The sequence below is a fragment of the Dreissena polymorpha genome, chromosome 2 (genome assembly GCF_020536995.1).
Source record: "Dreissena polymorpha isolate Duluth1 chromosome 2, UMN_Dpol_1.0, whole genome shotgun sequence".
Classification (NCBI taxonomy): Eukaryota; Metazoa; Mollusca; class Bivalvia; order Myida; family Dreissenidae; genus Dreissena; species Dreissena polymorpha.
In genome coordinates, this window is record NC_068356.1 from 134272605 (window position 1) to 134296109 (window position 23505).

General features: G+C 34.4%; 1 protein-coding gene and 1 long non-coding RNA gene across 5 annotated transcripts in view; one reads left to right on the top strand and one right to left on the bottom strand.

Annotated features, from left to right (window-relative positions):
* The window catches only part of LOC127869082 (netrin receptor UNC5C-like), a 182287-nt gene that overhangs the window by 26204 nt on the left and 132578 nt on the right, over positions 1 to 23505 (bottom strand). Inside the window, exons 1-5 of one of the 3 annotated variants that reach the window (XM_052411371.1) lie at positions 16616 to 18011; positions 11226 to 11597; positions 8036 to 8139; positions 4694 to 4874; positions 1029 to 1196 (exon numbers count right to left, since the gene is read on the bottom strand). In XM_052411371.1, the coding sequence (XP_052267331.1) occupies positions 1029 to 1196; positions 4694 to 4874; positions 8036 to 8139; positions 11226 to 11597; positions 16616 to 16781 (991 nt within the window). In that variant the 5' untranslated portion in view covers positions 16782 to 18011. Of the gene's footprint in view, positions 1 to 1028; positions 1197 to 4693; positions 4875 to 8035; positions 8140 to 11225; positions 11598 to 16615; positions 18012 to 23505 lie in introns of those variants that run through there. The other 2 variants (XM_052411373.1, XM_052411372.1) reach the window with 2 other exon arrangements.
* On the top strand, positions 1097 to 22037 carry LOC127869098 (uncharacterized). 2 transcript variants are annotated; one of them, XR_008044401.1, is made up of 4 exons: positions 1097 to 1224; positions 3591 to 3695; positions 11286 to 11362; positions 21670 to 22037. It is a non-coding gene; the product is annotated as an uncharacterized LOC127869098 (long non-coding RNA). The 2 variants fall into 2 exon arrangements; XR_008044400.1 differs by lacking the exon at positions 11286 to 11362.

Sequence of the window (23505 nt, forward strand, 5' to 3'; positions counted from 1 at the left end):
CATGCAGAAAAAGTGAAGAAACCGATATCGACTAATTAAATTACAATGAAAACAAAGGGTGGGCTTTCTTTGCAAGCCAGGTGCAGATTTAAACAAGAGACTGCAGTGTCTACCAATTACTGGTACAAGAAAGGCAGGCATTCAAAATATGTATCCGCATTAAAAACTCTTTTTTAACGCCATTATTAATGAAAGACTCATGAAAACCGCCTCAAGTGCCAGTTAAAAGTTTAAATCTCCATCAGCAGTAATTCAATGCAGGGTGTTTGTTAAAAGAGACCAAGAGAAGTGAACAAGGCAGCCAGCTCCTGTTGCCGTATACCAGGGGAACAGTGTTTTGGTCAATTTGATACAATCAAGGCAAGCCCAGACGGATTCAAGTACAGCATCTTTGAAGCCAATTACCCCTGCCATTTGTCTTACTCTGGTAATACACAACTAGTCTCTGGTTTTCATAAAGCACAAAGACGGTGGCAGAGAATGTTAATTTGCGAAAGGCCCAAGTTTTTGTTTTCAAGATGCCCCATTTATTTTGATAATACTTCCGCCAACTGTAAGTTCCACAATAATTATCCCACACTTCCTTTTCTTAATTTATCAAGCAACAAATTTTAAGGTGCTATTATTACTTACTGGTGAAATATAAACACAATACAAATTATTTGTTTCTTAACCCATTTATGCCTAGTGGACTCTCCCATCCTTCTAAATTGGATCAATTTATTTCCAAAATTAGGGATTTCTAGTATACTTATTTCTATATTTAGAATATTTCTTACATAAATTCCTTTAAGCAAACAGCGCAAACCCTGATGAGACGCCACATCATGCCTTTTTTCTAGACTCTAGGCATAAATGGGTTAATTTTGGATATCTTTTGGTACTGACTGCTTTGATTTGACTGAAAACTGTTGAAATGTCAAATAACCCAAAGAAAGTACCAAAACAGCAAGAAATCAATAACCCCTCCCCCTGCCCCTGCCCACCCAAAGAAATTTTTACTTTAATCTTTTTTTGTTCCAGTATACCTGGACAGATGATGTTGCATGCTTCATTCTGGACTGCCTCGCCTGGGCATTCATCCCCGTCACCCTGGGGCGCGGGGTTTGTGCATGTGCGCTGTCTGCGCTGGGTGCCACGACCGCACACTGCTGAGCACTTGGTCCACTGGCTCCATGTCGACCAGCCTCCATTCACTGAAAATTCACAAGAAATTTAAAACATGTGAGCCTAATGTTCTGGGAAATCTACGCTTAACCCTTTGCATGCTGGGAAATTTGTCGTCTGCTAAAATGTCGTCTGCTGAATTTCAAAAATTTGCATTTTCTTCGAATTTTTTCAAAGAATACTATCAGAATAGCAAACAGTTCGGATCCCGATGAGACGCCGCAGAATGTGGCGTCTCATCTGGATCCAAACTGTTTGCAAAGGCCTTTAAAATTCGGTTCCTGCACTGAAAGGGTTAACCACTTAGATATGTATTTTGACGCATTTGTAGTCACTCACAAAGTAAAATTTAATTAAATACCTTTCTTTCTATATTCATGTTTTAATTTTAAGGTTTCATTCACAACCCTTAGATACTGATGAGCTGCAAACAGCATAAAACCTGAACAGACTGCGAGTTACTCGCAGGCTGTTCTGGTTTTATGCTGTTTGCACATAGCCATTTTCATTTTGCTTCTGAGTGGAAAAGCGTTTATGCATGTGCATAAAGTGTCGTACACAATTAGCCTATGCAGTCAGGGTAGGCTAATCAGGGACAACACTTTCCCTTTCACTAGATTTTCGTTACGAAGAAACCTCTCATCAACAAAAAAGTCCATAAAAGCTGCTGTGCGAACTGCTGAAAATATGAAAGCAAATCCTCTGAAGGGTATAATATATTCACCCATTGAAATCTGTGCCAATGTAAACCAGATTTATTTTTATTGTGCTCATAAAAACAATACATAAAATACAAAAGTATGCTTAAAAAGCCTCTTAAAAGTATTTTGTATTAACAACCAAACAGAATATTTCAGTAAGTATCTCAAAGAAGTGCTTTATATTAGAAACATTTAAGTAAATACAAATACTTCATAGAATGATTTGACAATTATTGGGATTTTCAACTCTACATTTATAACAACTTGAGAATGGCCTGATGTGTTGATGTTGCTTTTTATAACTTTAACTTGAATCCCTTTTTATTTAAGCTTTATATGCAAATGCAAATGGTGTTTAAAGACAGCACTGAGCTAGTTTCATAAGAACCATATCCCTGGGAAATAAATTTATTTTAGAATTATACAGTGGGCAGTAGGAGAGATTCTAGGAAAGACACCATCAACAGGTGTAAAATGAGAGCTAGATGAATCAACACTAAAATTTAATGATCCTTAATGCTTTTTAATGATTAAGTAAGAGTGACAACAACTTTATCATGTTTACCAAACCAATGGCTTTCATTTCTGAGCCATCACTTTGAGTGGGGTCTCGTTAACGCTTTGTTTCCCTAGACAGAGGTGGTATAGATTAAACAATAAACTGTAATGAATCATGCACCAATGATCAATAGCCAAGGTGAAAACATACGGTCATTTAATATGCCCAATGACAGAAAAGCCGAGGAAATCGCCCATAATTAAGGGGCACAGTATTGGATTTTATAACAATAATTGCCATGTTTCTCGGAACTTTCTCAAGTAAAGTCAGAAAAGCTGCAATAAAGTCGTCAATAACACATAAATAAAGCAGCTCCATTATGACTTAGTGCCTTGTCAGACATTCAAGGGAATGATGATATGCAAATAAGAAACAATAAATTATCGATTTTGGCCACAGTTCGGACTACTAAATAAATAATCAACCGATACAGAGCTATGGGTTTTTCATTAATTATCAAACACCGATGCTGATGCGAAAGCATCTTATTTTCATATAACATTTATGGTCTGAACACGATTTCTTGCACAAATCTTGTTAATTCCAGAGCATATTTCCATAAAGAATCCCATTAATCATAAATCACGGAAGTTTTTTGATATTTTTTTTACGGCTCGGTATTATTAGGAGCATAATACAAGGAGTAAGGATGGCAAGAATCATAAATGCAGTCGTAACTTCCTGATATTTCAATATTCCCGGGGTACTTCAATCAGATATACCATAATTTTTAATATACATCTGAACAACCTCTAGGTGGATTTTGAGAGCGATTTCTGCTAATAATGTTTATAATTGCTGACAGATGTGAATTAATGATATGCTATATTGTGTATAAAATGCAGCAAATATCTCCGAATTACATGAGCTTCAAGAGGGCCGAAGACCTAAAATATTAAACCTTTCATGTGAAACATTTATGGCCATTTGTTGTACATCTGGGAAGCAAGGATTTTCATATCCTTGCAATTCATTCCACAAATTATACACAAGTTATCTGGGAAACTTTCCCACAAGAATGATAAAGAAATACTAGTTTCACCTCCGGCACCAGAAATAAACTGGTTCTTGACAGAAGGCATTTGGTTGTACAGCATTCTCATACCTGGCAGACCCCTGTTTGACACAATGAATTGATAACATTGCAACATTTCTCTCCTCAGACTTTGCACCCCTGTGAGTACCCTGACAAAAAAAATAAACATGATGTGACCCATGCCCCTGTGTGCGGCCCTCTCACCGCCAGAAGTAAATCGGCAGGATTTGTTGTGAGTTTTTTTAATATATATATTTTTTTAGGGGTGGGGGTGGGGTGGGGGTTACTCCATAGGGATGCAAATTTGGGTGATTGAATGACTTGAGAATAATAGGTTTCTTGATGAAAAATAATAATCAAAATGTTGTGTAACCTTTTTCAAGTTTGAGGTGTTATTTAAAATTCTTATGACCTTTTTAAATTCTTATGTCCTGTTTATATTTAAAAGTATTAATTTCTTAAAGATAGATAAGATATAAATATTTTTATCCTTAAAAGACATTAATATACAGCTGAAGTGCACAATCAACCTCTTTTGATTTTAAGAGACATAATATTACAATATTTACAACCGTATTTTTACTAATGTTTTGCAAACCTGGTAATTTTCATGTGTCATAAAATTACTAATTATCAATGTATGACAAGACAAATATGGCTCAGACATCTTCTGTGAAGTTTTTCTGCTACTTCACATAGACGACAAATGACTAACAACAAATAGTTTGCACAAGAACACACAAATAACTAATGGCTATTTCCTTCATTAATTTCCCCTGAAGTCTTTCTACTCACTGTGCAACAATAATTGAGGTGATGAATGCAAGGAACAGGTGTTTGGTTATGCATCAACAAAAATGCAAAACGTTCGCTGCGTTTTATACAAAATTTACGAGACCAGGACATGCAAAGTATGTTATAGACAGGCCGTTTGAAAGGGCAAAGCAGTTGATTAATAAACGGAAATTGAAGCGGTGGTGTTATTATCTTGCACACATTTAATGTAGCTACTTCAAATAAATGGGTGAGGCTGTTGGAAGGTGAGAGGGAGGGTGAGGGGTGATCACTTGGTAATTTAAGGAATTTTGAACATTGAACATTATTGAACTTTCCAGTAAATTAACTAACTTGCTTTAAACCAAACTAACCTGTGCAACTAACAGGTGTAAACGCATCAAACCAAGTTACATGACCAAATTCGAACATGCCTAAACAATCAATATTACTGACCATAAACCACAAATGGCGTAGGATTGCTGAGACGGCGTGCGACCATGTTTTGAGCGCCACAGGTGTAGATGCCAGTGTCCTCCAGGCGCGCCGACGTGATGATGAGATTACCCTCGCTGCTGATGATGAAGTTGTGGTTGTTCTGGACGTCTATCTGATTGCCATCCTTGAGCCAGAATACCTGCAATGGGGAAATGTGATTTTCTGTAATACTCTAGGAGTCTAGCTCTGGGAAAACCGGGCTAAATGAATGTGCGTAAAGTGTCGTCCCAGATTAGCCCCTTTCCAGTCTTTGCTGGCTAATCAGGGACTACCCTTTCAAGACAAAAGGCCTTTTGATTCTCAAATCCAAATTTTTATTTTATACTTTATTAGACTTATTTGAGTATAAAGGTTATATGTGCATTACTTATTGAAGTGTTATTATTATTACTGTTTAAGTCTGATTTTGTTAGCTTTTCATATTATGATTCTTAAATTTGGAACCTTAATGCAACATTTCAAGCACTGATAAGATAAAATTGTCTTCATTAACCGACATACGCAATATCATAACTCACATCAACAAATTACACATATTTTTTCATTTCAACAGACTAGCAATGAAGATAATTAATGGCTGAATTGATATTTATATCCCCCACCAAGTCTTTGGAGCATATGGAAAGCCTCATCCGAAATTTCAAAATTCCATCTGCGTTGTTGCATTGGGCAAGTATTTGCGCAACATTCATCACAGGCATGTTTTTGCGCGAGAGTTATGCATCATCATTAAACGTTTATCAGACACTCTCAGATACTGCAGTGACAATTATTTATTCCAGAATGTGCAAATCAAGGGTTGAGGATAACAGAGGTTACCTAACAATACATCACAGGCTACATTACACACTAGATAAGCATCTTTTTCCCAGTTTTTAAGCTGACTATTTGTGTTTTACAACCATAACTTATGCATCTGGAGTTGCAGCGTAAGCTAGCAATAATGCCACATTTAACTATACATGGGGTTATAATTCAGGAAAACCGATACCCGCTCACAGATGTTACTCGAAAAGACAAGAAATCACTCGTTGCAACAATGTTCTATGAGTGTATTTACAATCCCAACGAATTCCGCTTATCTTGAAGCATCTTTTACCCACTACAAAGAATGGGAGGAAATAATTGCAGCCAATCGTCCTTTAATTTATGTGCAACAAAAGTGATGTATTGCACGAGAGCATGAAAAGATAAAGCATTCCGCTTTTAACTGAAATCTGACGCTGCAGAGAAAAACAAATGCACAAAGTCTGATTTATCGCATGCTATGTGCTAGTTTGAGATTACTTTCAAGCCATATATAGACGAGGGATATTTGAAAAAAGCTCATTTTAATGTCTTTTCTTAAGTTTCCAGTGACATATTGGTGTACTCGTAGTGCTACTTAATAGTTCAAAACTGCAATAAAGCTTGTCTTACTACGTTTAACATTTTAAGAACCCTAACCATGAATGAAATTATGCCCAATTACTTCAGGCAAGAATATTGCCGCATCAATTACAAGGTAAGCAATTTTCTCCTCTTGATATGGTCTCTGAAAATCTATTCAAAAATGTCATACCCAAACAAAACGATAATTATCTTAGCTTTCAAAACCTTAGTAATTTTCAGTAGTAAAACATCGCCTATTACAGTTTAAATCTCCAATAATCATCAAAGCTCTAAGTTAAAAAAAAACACTGTTCTTTGATCGTTGAGAAAATTTATGTGACATAATCCTTAGAAAATTACGGTTTTGTAAAACGAATATTAAAAATGCTTAAGACATAAAACTCCACTTTGAAACCCAATAGTTATGAATTTTAACAAGCTCAAGATGTCTATGATAAGTGATTTAATTTCAAGCCTAGTGAAATTTCTACAGTTTATCAACCCACCAAATCTTAAAAAAACACAATTTTCAAATCTCATTCACTTCAAATCCATTGATACAAAAACCCATAAAAGCTTGTTCGTATCTCTTGAATCATCGTTTAATACATTAATTATTATATAAGTTATTTCCATTTCGCTTGAAAAGCAATACCAAACGGCATTCAAAACCATTTTTTCTATTTAATTGCATTTTAATTGAAGTGTTTGAAAAACAGGTATTCACGATTCAGCAAATAGTGAACACTCTTCTGTTAACCACCTTTTAAATTGACATGTGACATAATAATTTTGCATAATGTGACATCTTCATTTGTTTTCTTAGCAGGTGCTAAAAAAAATCTTAAATTTGTAATACAGCATTTTTATTGTATTTAAATGTCCTTCTATTAGTTGATTATACTTCTTTTTTTATAGTTCAGTTTTCCATTGAAACTTAGACCATAATACATCTCTCACCTGATCATTTCAAAGGGTTACAACCAGTACACTTTTTTAATATTTGAAATGTAAAAATTTCGCAATAAAATACCTTTAGGAGATTTTGGTTTATCATGCCCTACATCGTTTGGACTTCAAGAGATAATGAGAAACATCAATTTTAACATCTTCCAAATCCCGGCCCGCCATTAATCTTCTGAACACTATTACCGAAGTATTAAAACGGATTATTTATGCTTTAACAAAAGACCAGGCTCGACATGCTTTTCCGATTTATTTTAATTTCAACTGTTATGTTAATCTTGATGTCTACATTATGCTCATTTCAGATCGACCCTGATTTCACCAGACTCGTGTACTGGGCATACATTCTACAGACTGAATGCAGGCTATTGTATATTGCAGTGAATCTTTTAAGAGATACAGCAGTTTTAAACCCTCAAGACTCAAAAATTATTTGCAGCAGGTCTTAAAATCAGTTTGCATTAATCTTGGTTATTAACTCAAAGTTTGTTTTCCGAGATTGTTATGTAAATACCAAAATCTGCTTAATAGCAAACAGACCACATGCCATCCAGTGTTTACTTTTTTAATTTACTTTTAATGGTTAAGTAATCTCCAAACCTTTGCCTGCATTTACAAAAGAGGAGAGGTCTGTGTCATAACTTTTCAATTACTATTCCCCTTTTGCTCTTAGCATTTATCCAAAAAATACTTATTTTTTATTTATTTATTTTTTTTGGGGGGGAGGGGGGGGGGGGGGGGTTAAGTAAAATTTTGGCCTTAATATAGTTACACAAAACTGTTCATTAAAGAGTAACATTTGAGTGTAAAATGTTGTTCAATAAAAGTAAAAAAAGCCCAACAAAAATACAAAATGCTATTGTATAAAACCATGGAATCAATGTTACCAAGGGAAGAATTGATCTCTGTGAATTGTATAATGCCATGACAATGATGTCACTATATGCAATAGAACTCACTCACCTCTGGGAGTGGTTTCCCTTCTGGTGGCAGGCATCGTAACACTGTCTGTTGGTTCAGTTCCACGCGGGTCTTGTAAGGCTGCCAGTCAAACTGGCGTTTCAGGTCTAAATACAGACAGTGAAAAATTAAAACTCAAATCATGAAAATGTTACACAAGAGGCAATGATGGGTCTGTAGCGCTCACATGAGTTCAAGTTACATAATTTGACCTGGATACAAAAAGTTGTTTATCCAACTTGTTTCAGATTCATGGCCTTTATATTGTCAAGGTTAACATTCTGGACAAATTTCATACAGATGAAATCATACATGTGGCCTATAGAGTGGTCAACAAGGTTTTACCATTAGTTACCAAGTTTTTGGATGCCCATGACCCAGATTTCAACTTGGGCTAGATATTATCAAGTTTAAATTCTAATCAAGTATAAATATGATTGAGTCATAAAAATGGCCTCTCCAATGACAACAAGTTTTTTATAAGAGGTGACATGTGACCTAGATTTTCGACACACATCACCAAGATTTACACTTAGCCAAGATATTTCTAACTCTTTCAGTGCTGGAACCGAATTTTGAAGGCCTTTGCAAACAGTTTGGATCAAGATGAGACGCCACAAAATGTGGCGTCTCATCAGGATCCAAACTGTTTGCTATTCTGATAGTATTCTTTGTAAAAATTGAAGAAAATGCTAATTTTAGAAATTCAGCAGAAGACATTTTAGCAGACGACAAATTTCCCAGCATGCAAAGGGTAAAGTTATAAACACTCTCACCAAGTTTCATCAAGACTGGAACAAAAATATGGCATCTTCACTGAACACCTTCACAGAACACCTTCACTGAAGATGCCATATTTTTGTTCCAATCTTGATGAAACTGCACAAGCACAACCACAGACATAGGGTGATCACAATAGATCACCTTGAGGACTTCGTGCTCAGGTGAGCTACAAACAACAATTATTGTATCACCATTCAAAATGGCTCATAAACTGTGACCAAATGATGGCAAAAAAATGTATTTTTAAATTATGTTTTCTTTCAAACATAAAATATGAAGAAAAAAATATTTAATGCAAAAATTTGAATAATTAAAAAAGTAAGCATCATCATGCTTTAAATGTGATTGCTGAAAACATTGTATTGAAATGTATATATTTATACAATTAATTATGACTATAAGATAATGTATTGAAATGCAGAATTTATACAATTATCACTATAAGATAATCATTTCAAAACAATATTTAAAAGACTTTCAAAGATAAACAATTATTAAATCTTCATTAACTGACCCATCCATCACTGCATGATTAGGGGTGGCCATAAAAATAATATAAATGTATAACACCATCATTTTTCTGGACATGGCTGTCAAAAATTGACAGGAAGTAATTCCATCAGGAGCTGTCAGTTCTTCTTGTAGGACATGGCTACACTAGATTTGTTCAATGTTTCGAACCCCTTTCCCTAACTTACCAGACAGACACTGTCAACAACTTGATGAAATGTTTGGAAATCTTTTTCTGACAGATTATTAGTATTTGTGTAAATATTTGGCCAGTGTCTACCTTAATTTCATTAACATTTCCCCCTGGTTATCAGTTTTAGTTTTAAATGTCAGCAAAACAAATTAAGTGCAAAACCAAAACTGAAGACTGACCTGAAAATTTGTTTAAGTCAAACAGATAAATATTTTCCAATTTGTGGCATTTACAGTTTAATATGACCAAAAGTCACCCTGGCCAAACCTTTTAAAAAGGTTAAGTTAAGTATACAAACTTGCCTCAAACAAGATTACAGACCAAAGCAAATGTTTGTAGATGTAAACTAGACATATTTACTTAAGAACCAATTTGTAAAATTCACCTTTCAAATTTTCTGTCTCAATTAAATTTGACATTTGATGAAATTTTAAATGGTACTTTAAATTGTTTTTAAAAATCAATTTTGAACTTATGACTAAAATCAATATTACTCCATAATACATAACTATTAAAATAGTTTTCTACTTCAACTAATAGTGACTGGAAATTAACAATTATCTTTTTATACATCGTATTCTTCGTGCTGATGGCATCTAAATCTTAAAATACTGTTAACGCTGCAATTTGACTTCATCATTAAAAGTCATTATGTTTTTTCATAATTTAAACAGTTTTTGAATTAATAATACTCATGCATGCATCATGACCGATTCTTTTTGAGGGGAATTTTTTTTATCGAAACAAACATAAAGTTTTAATGTAAAATCAATTAAAATGATGCAATTATATATTTGTATGCACTGGTGTCTCAATAATGTGTCTCAATTAATCAACACAACAGGTAAAACTGCATATAAAGAATTGTTTCAAAAAATAAATTTCATTCCAAGGTTGATGTCTTATTCAAAAGTCACCTTATGGTCAGTGTTAATTCATGACCATATAATTCAATAAGTTTTTATTCATAAATTTCCCAAAACCAACTGATTGACTTATATTTCATATTTCTGTTCTACTGAGCAAGCGAAATGAGCAGTCCTTATCAAAGATTATTTTTGCCTATGCCAAAATGCCTACAGTCAGGAGAAATTGCAAATGTTTATCTCTGAACAAGGTCCAGGGAAAGTCAGACAATTTCATCCATGTCTGTCACTGAACTGCCGAAATATTCTCAACAACTTGTCATAACAAGCATTTTAAAGATACAAAGTTGATCTTGGTCAGTCACGAACATCAATCAATCATGTGGAGGCTTTCAAATATTACGAAAAACTGGAAGTGATTATTTAGATTCCCTATCAATCTAGTTCCCCCTGACCTTTGGGAAAACTTTATGGACAAAGGTGTCAGTGTGAATAGTTATAAAATAATGGTGACATTTCAAATTAACAATTATGCTTTAAAGATTGATAAGGGGTTATTTATTTTTTCTGTTGAATTGTCTTTTTTTTAATGTGTCAATTTTTATACAACATATCAACTGAGAAAAGTGTGATGAGTAATTCTAAACCATAATTTGTTATTAATTATCAATAAACGAAAAAAAATAACTGAATGTGCAGCAACGTTTTGAACTACATGTATCAGTGGGTAATTTGTATAAAAATTATTTTTGTATTTTTCTGTCAATAAATGTCGAATCATACCCCAAACAAATCTTCAAACATTGGTATAAATGAGGCCAATACTAATATATATACGTACATGCCAACTCTACGAGTCCCCTCTTTTCACTTTCGACAATAATTCCTCCTTGTATCTCAGGTGGCTGATCGGAGGCGAAACATTGGCACCAGTATCCGTCCGAGCCGAAATATTCCTCAACATCCTCTTTAGTTACGGTAATACTCGTCTCAATAATTTTCTTTTGCGTCACTTGATCCACTGACATAGTCGTCGTGAATTTGTGTTGCTTAATCCATGTGTTAGCACACTTGAAAGATATATGCACTGCCCCTAATGCTTTACATGTAATAGTGGCAGGTTTGTTCTTTACTACATAATATTTCTCCTCTGGTTCGATTAAGAACTTAATTCCTCTTCGTAACACACCCCCATCGAAACCGTTGAAATCACCTGAAATGATATACAATATATTATTATACAAAAATAAATATAAATGCTTTTCTTTTTCTTTATCATGATCATGATCATCATCATCATCATCATCATCATCATCACAGGATTATACTCATCATTTCAAATAAATATTGTTTTAAGAAAAGAAATATGTTCAGCATATTTAAGTAGTGTTAAAAGTTTTATTCATTTACTCAGTTGAACCTTATAAACCAGCAAGTATCAAGGCTAAATGTCAAGATGGAATTACTTCATATTACCAATAAAGCACAAAAGTAAATCAGTAAATTGATGTGTTCGATAACCTAAATTGATAAACTGAGAATATGCTTTCAAATTTCCTAACATCTGAACAAGGGGGACCACTCATACAGGCTTATTGAACAATGCCAGAGAACTCTGTTACTTTAAGGTACTGACTGCCTCTCAAATAGCAGTATTGCATTGCCAGAGTAAAAACATATTGGCATTTTAAGACAATTATTTTTGGAGAATATATTTTTCGGCAGAAGTCATGGGGTAAGAAAAAGAAAAATTGAAAAAGAAAAATGTTTTCAGAAGCCAAACTGTCTGAACCAGCTTGCATTATTCTAAATGAAACATTAGGAAGATTGCAACTTGGCACATTTCTCATGTCTTCACTGGATACAGCCCCATCTTTCCGCTGTTAATTGAATCAAAGCTGATCCAATACTTAAATATTTAATGCCATTCTGCAGGCTTTACGCCATTTATGTTCGGGACACAAAGAGTTTTCAAACATTACTTTAAAGCAGCCTCCTAAATGCCTATTTAAGTGTATTACAACCCTTTCCCACTGACTCAGAAGCAAAATGAAAATGGCTATGTGCAATCAGCAAAAAACAAAAACAGCCTGCGCATAACTTGCAGTCTGTTCAGGTTTTAAGCGGTTTGCTGCTCATCAGTATCTTAAGGTTGGAAATGAAACCTTCAAAACTTGAATCTAGTAATAATGGTCTTTACTTAAAGTTAACTTTCTAAGGGAAATACGTATCCAAGTGGTAAAGGGTTAAATACAAATCTATTTCAAGTATTGCACTTTATTCTTTGCTTGGTGACCTTTCAACCCATTGCCCACGGCTGAATTAGGAAGATGCACAGTAGCTGATAATACTGTGCAGTATCTTTAATGAAATGTTCAAATCTGAATTTCACAGCCAGAGGGCTTAATTAATACATAACTCAATTTTACATAGGGAGACAAGATGTATGCCTTTCTAATTACCTTAATATATACACATACTTGAATGAATTAATGGTCCAGTTTGTTAACAGCATTATGTGACGTACACATTCCAAACTAAAATTATCAGAATTGTAAAAAATAACATCCTTATGTAGCAATGTATGTCCTGGCAATTAAGTAATTGAAATAATCAACTCAGGCATTAATGTTTTTGACAGTTAATTCAAAATACATTAAGCAGGTCATCTATTGAACATATAAAGTACAATATACAATATAACAAACAAACTAATATCTTGTATCTTTGTAGTTTATATCAGTGCAGTTATATACAGAAAAAACTTTTAAAAGAGCGACAAAAACAGAATGCCTTGCATCAAAAGAAATATATCCTCTCTTCTTAACTCAAAAGTTAAAAAAAAATACACACAGGTACAGAGTAGATTGGTTTTTTTCATTTTCTGTCATTTGAAGGGTTATCTCAAACATAAACATCAAAACAATTTATGGCTTGTTTTATTTTGGTTGTAAAAAAATCTTTGTCAACCGCCATATATCGGAAACCATTTAATATGTTTGGTAAGTAAAAAATATTAGCCCTGAGCAACTTAAGGTATAATGCATGTGGGTTGAGTGTCACCCCAGGATAGCCTGTGCAGTCTGTACACGCTAATTATGGAAGACACTTTCCGCTTTCAGGGCACTTTTGGTTTGTATTAGGTCTCTTCCAAACAAAAATCCACTATTGCCGGAAAGTGTTGTGCCAGGTTATCCTGCACAGACTTCACACAAGCATCTGGAGCTTCACTCTAGGCACATACAATAAGCCCCATTTACCCAGAATGCGGCTCATACGGTTCCCAACATGAGAAAGCACTGTTTCCCTACTCCGAAGACACACCCTTGCCATGTGCCCTGTAAAACGGGCTGTTGAAGAAGCACCCAATAAAAGTCAATTATCCAATCAATTTGAAAAGTAAACCCGCTCCAATAACAATATTTTCTCAGGGGAATGAAGTTTACAGGCCGTGTAGACATCACAAAAACAGACTCTGAAAGTTTGTACTAAAATTGTCCCACCCACTTTATTACTTTTTTATTTTATTTTTTGTAAGAGGTTGATGCATCTTTTTTCCTTAAAAGGTACTCAGGCTTTTCAATTGTTTTAAAATGTTTTTGTCACAAGAAAAATGGTACATTGTTTTAAGACTTTCGAGGTTTTCATATACATATTTTGTTAAGTTTACATGTCTGCAGTTATCAAATAATAATGATAAGAAAGAATAACAATACCAAAAAATTAATCAATCATACCGGGCAAAGCATCAGCATTCTTTCAAGTGTAGAAAATACTTTAATTTTATTATCGTCCCAAGACATTTGACAGCGAATGGATGATGGATAAATAATTCAATCCAATAACAGAATGCAATCTCAACATGCAATTGGTACAACAGAGGGAGACAGAAACATGGGGTCCTGTAAAGGCTCTCTGCAAAATTTGACAGAGATGCGGTTTTTTGCATTATATTACAGGCTATGAAATCTGGAGCAAGAGATTTAAATATACATTGCTGTTTGTCATTAACTTAAGTACATGAAACAAAAATCAGGACAAAAGACTTCCTCAAAATGCATAGATTTTGCAATTTTGTGTGATTTTCAAATAAACAACAGTAGTCAATTTTGTATTATTTTTTCAACACTCAGATGGGATGAATATGTTAGTAAAATTTAGATGTGATCTGGAAATATAATTGGGCCGTACTCTGTGAAAAGGGGGTTTATTGCATGAGCGTAGAGTTGTCCCTGAAAAGCCTGTGCAGTCCGCACAGGCTAATCAGGGACGACACTTTCTGCTTTTATGATATTTTTTGTTTTAAGAAATTCCCTTCTTAACAAAAATCCAGTTAACGCGGAAAGTGTTGTCCCTGATTAGCCAGTGCGTACTGCACAGGCTATTCTGGAACGAAACTTTCCACGCATGCACTTAAAACCCACTTGCACAGAGCGCTGCTCAATCTTAATTTTAAACTGTACAGTAAATTTTGAAAAAACGAAAATTCAAAATATAATTCACAAAAACAGTTAACAATATTGTTTTCTTTCTGGTATCATTCAAATTAACAAGACATTGTTTCCATTCCAACAATCGGACATTGTTTCAGCAAAACTGCATTGCCTGAAAAATCAGGTATCAGTGAGAATTGTCTCAGTTCAAGTAGCAGAGACAGGGGCATTTGGATCATGATAAGTGAAGAATTATAGCCTGGATTGAATTGCAGCCCGACCATTTAGCCATGTTCTTCCCTCCAACAGCCTACCATTATTCGCCCACAAACTGAGAAATCTGGGAATGGATATTGGCTAATTTAAACATAGGGATACCAGTGTTCTTGATGTGAATCGCCTACAATTGCAAGCTATTAGGGTAATCTGCTGTTATTTGAACAAATAAATAAAACTGTTCAGTTTGTATTTCATGTTCAAAATGAGGCAAAGGGCTCCTTTATAATTTATGTGTATGCATTGAAACGACTTTGATCTTCGTAATAACATGGGAAATCATATTGCATAAAGGTGAATATAAAATAAATCTTACATAATTTTCTGCCTCAATGCTTGACATATTTCATCACTTGGAGCAAATTTCTAATGCATAAAATAGTTTAGCATAATTTACTTGTAGTAAAGTCTGTCTTCAAACAAAGATGAATGGCTCACCTTTGGTTTGTTCCTATTATTCAAATATGTAAAACAAATGTTTGTAAACTTGGTCACCCTGTATTGTCATCGGTTTATATACATTTTATATGACATTTTATTGTTTTCAGATAAAAAAATTGTTAAGTAGCTTATTTTACATTTCCTGAGAATCCATATCATTCACACATGAACCAGAAATTTTACAATGAGTTAATACACTGACTTTTAAGACACACAGAATTTAAGTTAGGAATTTCATGCATATTTCAAAGCCTTAGAATTTTGTTTATGTGCTTTTATCTATAACCAAAATTTATAAAAAAATTGTCATTTTTGGACTAAGTTTAAGAAAGTTTTAATTGCACACACTTCTTGTCCTGACCATATTATTCACAAACTGTCCAAAAGGGTGAGCAATTTATATAAATGTACTTGAAATTTTACATGGGATTGGGTTATTTGTAATGTTAATAATTTGATGTCTTTGAAATTATTTTTAGCCATTATTGTAATGTCCAGGGAATTTATTTTATATTTAAATAAAATTTTGTTCTGTTTTCTATTAAGCTTTCAATATAATATATTTCTATCATTCTATGTGCTAGAATGTGTCTATGCAATGGGAGTATACATTTCTATGTACTAAGGGCGTAATTATGATCATAAAGTATAGCTAATAATTATTGTCTGCCAATTTGTATTTATATAGCTCAAATTTGTATAATAATTTGTAGGGATGATTGTGAAATGTTTGTACTTGATATTCAAATCTTCAGCAGAGATACAACATTTTCACAGTCACAGTCAACCTTTCAATTATATATATTTTTTAATTTATAAATTAACTTGAACCCATTTGTGCCTAAGCGACTAGAAAAAAAGGCCTTGGCAAACAGCGTAGACCCAGATGAGACGCTGCATGATGATGCGTCTCATCAGGGTCTGTGCTGTTTGCTTAAAGGAATTCCTATAAGAAATATTCTAAATATAAAAATAAATATACTATACATCCCTTATTTTGGAAATAAATTGATGCAATTTAGAAGGACGGGAGACTGTCCACTAGGCATAAATGGGATAATCAGAAAAAAAATTGTGGCACCTTCTGTGTTTCCATCCTCTGCATTAACAGCCTCTGCCCCGTGTAACGTTCCAAATATCGAGGCAAATAACGCAACTATCACAAATATCCATACTCCAAGTCTGCAAACCATGTTTGCACTTTGATTGTATTTCCCAGACATCCAATTGTTCTGTACACACCTCATTATTACACCATAATCCAGCTTTTTTCTCAAATAATCTACATCACAGACGTTACAAGTTCATTATTTTATTTATGAACATTTCATTAACAATTCAACAGGAGCACTTCTGTTTTCTTTTGTTACTTCTAAAAAAACTGTTTTTACCAAATATTGCCAAATATTTATACTGATAAAGAATTTAGTCTGGAGCTCTTTGTTAAAGACATATTCTTAAGAACTTTTCCAGTGAAAAAAACAACAGCAAATTTCAAAACTTGTTCATTTAATATTCCACAATGTATTCCACATGTCATCCATCACAACAATGAAGGCTATTAAAGTCTATTTTGCACACACACACACAAACCATTATCTTAAGTGCAGGAAAAGTTAGTTTATCTATGTCATCAATCCATCATTCCATTGCCATCACGGTAACAATGAACTCTAAGAAAATAAAAGATCCTAAAGTAAAGATACTGCCGTTAAAATGGCCAGCTCTACTCGCAAAATCAGTGCTGGCTATCTCTCGTAATCCCCGACAATTTCAAGTCGCTATCTAAATCCAGAAATTTTCAAAACTTCAAATCCTACCGCCCCTATCTTGAAGGACATCTACACTTAGTAAAGATCCCAAGTCGAGATATGCACCAACATTAATCCACTTAACTTCGTACTTAATCTAATTCAATGCTTAATCCCTTTCTTTTACTCTGACATTTCTCATTCAATTGCTTCTCTCATTTATTTTAATACCAAGTGTCCATTTACGACCCCAAAAAATCAACTTCATAAATGTTTTCCATTCATCCGTAATTTTGCTCCATTTTATTTACAATGCATGCGGCCTGTGTATTGTAATCTCTATTTAACAATAATACATCAACATCGAATAAAGGCTTCACAACAGCTTGCTAAATGATTAAATTAATTCCAATTCCAACATCAAACACTTCACCATGTTTACACTGTGGCAAAAATATCCACACTGGCCCACAGTGTAGACTTTATGAAATAATCCCAGGAAAACTTTCAAACAACTGCCTGTACTCCACTGTGAGCAGATATATTGACTCTAGTCCCTTCCAATACTACACTGACTGAGTCCAAGTTCAACCCCTTACAAGCTGGCTCTACAATCCAACAAGAGTTTGCTGTTTACCACACTCTGTCATGCCTATCCAATGCTCCAATGAATGTGCAATACCTCCTCTCATATCAGCTCATTCACTCACTGTGGACTAGGACTGACTACAGACTGACTGTGTTTAACAACTGCTGTCAGAGTAACTATTAAACCAAAACAGTGCTGTGCATGATTTATAAAGAAACAATCTATAGGCAGTTCAAAAATGCCAGAGGGCTTTACTTCCTGATTATTGCTTTTTTTCTTCTCCCTATTTAATTGCAGGTCTAAAGCTTTCCATTAACATGATATTTGCCTTATTAAATTGTAATTGTAATCAAAATTTGAATTGTAATTTCATATAATAACTGGAAATGGCATAAAAGTCAAATGTCAATTAAGCCCTCATGAAAAGTTTAAGATTTTAAGACTTAAGACTGTTTAAGGGGATTATTACTATAATTTTATCAAAACAGATTACGTACCAATGACCATGATTTAAGAGGGAGTAATGAATACATTCACTATAATAGCATTGATTCAAATACTAGCAATTTTTAATTAACTTACAATAATGGTTTGATACACACAAAAAAGAAAGAAAACTTTCAACCAGAAACTATAACAATATCTTAAATTCACATGCTTTGAATCTAAAGGCTCCAAACAAATATTTTTTTTTTTAATTTTCAAGATTAATCCAATTGATATCCAAATCAATTTTTTAATTTTCAAGATTAATCCAATTGATATCCAAATCAAACAATATCGAATAAATTTCAGTATACTTCTCTTCAAACTTAAAACAAGAATATCAGTGAAACAGATGGATGCTCCCCGATGATGCGCTTTGTCAATCTATGTGTTAATAACCACCTAAATAAATCTATTATAAACCTTGGTGACCTTGACCCCAGTGACCTCAAACCTCATCAAAAGTGAGAGGTCCATGCAAGGTACCTGCATGCCAAATATGAAAGAGATCGGAAAAGTATTGAAGGTGCTATGAGAAACTGTTACAAAAGCGTGACGGAAAATATATTAATAGCCTCGGTGACCTTGAGCCCAGTGACCTCAAACCTCATCAAAAGGTAGAGGTCCATGCAAGGTACCTACATGGCAAATATGTAAGAGATCGGTAAAGTATTGAAGGCCCTATGAGAAACTGTAAGAAAACCGTGATGGAAAATCTATTATAAGCCTCATTGACCTTGACCCCAGTGACCTCTCATCAAAAGGTAGAGGTCCATGCAAGGTACCTACATGTACATGCCAAATATGAAAGAGATCGGTAAAGTAACAAAAGCATGACGGAAAATTTATTATTAGCCTCGGTGACCTTGACCCCAGTGACCTCAAACCTCATCAAAAGGTAGAGGTCCATGCAAGGTACCTACATGCCAAATATGAAAGAGATTGGTAAAGTATTGAAGGCGCTATGAGAAACGGTAAAAAAGTGTGACGGAAGTAAGTAAGTATGGAAGTAAGGAAGGATGGACAAACTGGCAACTATATGCTCCGCCGAAATTTATTTCGGGGAGTATAAAAAAACACTTTTCAGTACACTTCACAACTATGGTTAATAAACCAGATTTCACTGAATACTTGCAAAAACATTGTTTCACAAAACATGTAAACCACTGATTGCCAATGGGTTCAAGAGATCTATTTATTAGCATCAAATGTGCAAGAAATGGCCGAGTGTATGTAATGGTACATTACACTAGAGAGCACAGAGCCTGAGGCTGGAAGTTTTTGTTTAGATTATGATATGTAAATACAGCTCTCTGGAAATGCTGGCCACAGCGTGCTCATGTAAACCAAAGTGACCTGATGGTAGTGATAGGGGGATGGGATAGAGGGGGGTGGCTGAGAGGGGGGGATGAGAAATACATGAGGTGTTCTTGGTAAAAAAAAATCATTATAAGGAAAACCCAACTGATGAATAATGAGTACAGTTTTTGGTAAAACTTGAGGTATGACTTTTGAATGCACTGTTTTGAGGTTGTGGTTTGGGGTTGTTTTTGGTAAGATGGAGATATGGCTGTTGAGTGCACTTTGAGAAGGGGTTAGGAGGTTTTGGTTGAGGAAAGGGGTGGTCACGGTCTTTGAGGTATTTTTTACTGATTTTTTATGGGAGGGAGAGAGGGGTAATGCACTTTTACATGTTTTATTCAACCTTGACTGCACAGTTCACCATAACAAATGGCTAATATTTATGTCAGTATTACAGGGGTAAGAAAACAAAATAATATACACATATTAATATTGGTCCATACCAATAATCACTGGAGTATAATGAATAAATGAGGCCAACCCACAACCAGAACCAGTGGGGAAGCTTTATGGCAAGGAATAATCTAAGGACCCTGGGTTGCCAGATTAACATAATGATGTAAATAGCAGTAAATGCTGCCATGGGTACTAAATCAGCAATTAGACAGAATCTGGCGTGTCAATCATTCCAGGCCCGCAGGGATAAAACAATAGACAGGGCTAGCATGATTATAGCCCAGTCAGGGGTCATTATTGGCTTCTTAATGGCCCCCTTGCATCGGGCAATAGGCCCCTGTTCCCTAACAAAAACTCAATCACAATAAAGCATTTCATGGCTGTCCAGTTCTAAGAATGAGTCACTTAATGCTAAATATTTGCTCTTTTTGAATTCCAGCAAATGCTACTTGCGATTCTGGGAATCTGCCAACTACTGACACACAATCATCTGAACTCCTCATTTATAATACAAATGGCTAATACAAAACATGGGACAAACATTACACCAATGGATGTAATGATGGAATATAAAACATGGGACAAACATTACACCAATGGATGTAATGATGGAACATAGAAAAGAATGGTCTTATCTGCTCTTTTACACTAAAAATGGCTATATCATACACATGGACACAATTTTATAAATGAATGTAACTGACCTAAATATTATCAGTCATTTCCTAAAAAGCATTAAGATATTGTTTTTCATGCCTTTTTTACTAGGAAAATGATAATGATCTCCATACATCAATGCAGGTCGAAAAAAGGCGGTTAAAGTAAATATATGTTCATCATTGAAACTTATCTACAGTTTGGTCTCCTTTATCAAGTGGAATGCCCAAACAAGCACTCCAATTTGATGTCAATTCAATGATAATGGAGGTGCAAGTAAAGATAGAGAGGCGAGTCATTAAACCTCTTAACAGCCCAGTGGTGCTTTCTTTGAAGACAACATTTGGCCACACCGACCTGTCAAACAGGCAGCAACTTTGTCAGTTTCACTTGCGGCTGCTAATTCACCATCTGTACTAGTCTCAGTACTTCCCCACAATTATATAGCAGGTGTGGCTGAGGACATTTTGGACCCCTCTACCCCGGGGATTTACACCTTGACTGGGCCCCTCAGGGCTGGGCTGAAGGTGGCCCCAAGTAACACCCTAGATTGGTATCAATTGCACTTGGGACCACAGTCTGGCACACTGTCAACCAGTCAGATTACACTGATACCATGAGGGGCTATTATGAAATTAAGTCTGGGACAAATAGATAACAAAAGAAAGTTCAACACAAAACACTGACAAGACATTTTATGACAATTGATAAATGATTGTCACAAAATTTAGTAATCATCACAAAATTAAGCAATCAGGGTTGTTTCTGTAAAGTTACTTTCCTGACAACAGGTTTCAATAACAACTCTGATGAAAAGTTATTGGAAAAGCAATTTTCCCCAAAATTTACACTTTTATTAACACCACATACAATAGATTGCCTTCCCATTTGCAGATGTCACAGACACAATGGTGAAGCAATCATCGGGCTTGTTGCAAACTGGCAACAGCAAGAAACAACTGTGCAAGACATTGACAACAAGTGGCGATTACAATCTACAGTCAACTGTAGTTAGAATGTGTTGAATGCAAATCAATAGGAACTATTGCAATTTATTTAAATTTTGCTGCAATATCTGCTTTGAATTTATTGTTTGTGTAATAATTTTATTATATCCATGTGTTCAAGCCAAAAGATGCCAAAATTGAGACATTACAATGTCAAAGAGTTCACCATGCAGAGCCTAAATCTTTTTATATACAGGAAAATACAACAATTCAATTTATATTTTTGTACATTATTTTTGTTTTTGTTGATTAAAGAGTGGCAAAAATACGCATGTTTTCGATTAAATTTGTGAATCATAAGTGCCTAGTAGTGTGATGTTAAGTGCGCAATAATATTAATAAGATGATTCTATTTAACAACAGAGTGTAATCTAAATGTTAATGGTTGGTGTTGTAAAAATTAGACAACATTCACCCAAAAGCATTACATATGCACTTGACATGCTTTATGAAGATAAACAGCATCATAATAATTATTCATATTTATTATGTCATGTAAGACTCTCTGTCAAATACATGGCCACCCAAACAGTATGGTGTTGTCAGACAGAACTACAGTCTAATCAGCGCAGCATTCTGGCATATGGTTCATGAAATATTTGCAGTTAGCCTGTTGTAGCAACTTCTTATGAATTTAATTAAGCACTAAGGCGCTAAGGGCCTAATAACAACAACAGGGTACTAAGTGTTGCTTGTAATTATTTTAATGATTCACCACCCTAGTTGTGCTAATAAACCTGCTTATTACACACAAACACACAAATGTTTTTATACTTGTGAACCAAAAATAAAAAATATTTGTATAATGTATAATTATATAAATGTTTGTATAATTTTTAATACAGTCTATAATTTTTACATGTCTTTCTTATGAACATATATAACTATGCGGTTCCTACATAAAATCAGTCAAATATTATCAGTGATTTTGGAATATATTTATCTCACATAAAAAGACACATTGATTATTAATGTGTCAGGCATGAGGAAATTAATTTACTTCTGACCATTTTAAATTACCGTTTTGGTCAACAATGGTGTGCTGATTTCCATTTTATTATGTAATGTTTAATTATGACCATTTATGTATTAGCTTAAACTGCTTACAATAACACTAGGAACGTATGAATTTCAGCTTATTTGTTTAAAAATAGTAAAGAATTGCAGAAAATCCCTGGATTGTTGCTTAACATATTCAACACCCGTAATTAGATAATTATCAATAATAATCATTAAGTACCATTAAGCTGCATGATTTCGGCCAAGATAATTAAAAGCCCTCAAAGATAATGCAGATTTTCATCAAGGTGTCATAAATAATCATAACTTTTAATAAACCAACATCATTGTTTCTCCTGTCTGCAGTCATTTCAAGATGGGTGGGGGTTGATTAATTACCTGTACATCAGATTTAGTGCACTACCACCTGACCCTAGACTGGTGACTCCTGATTGACAGCTGATCAGACTGTTTGTTGCATGCCCCAGACAGCAGATCCAGTCCAAATAATACCAAGCAACATTATTTAATCCTGGCTAATTTCTTATCTCATGCAGCTGGCCACATATCTGTTTCTTATCCCAAACTTGTAATTTAATTTCTACTCTTACTTAAATTTGAATCAAATACACTGACTTCTTAAAATTAGACTAGTTTAAATCAAAGTGATTTTAATGGTCATTTGTAACTTGTTTATTAAAATATATATTTAGCGATTTGAAAC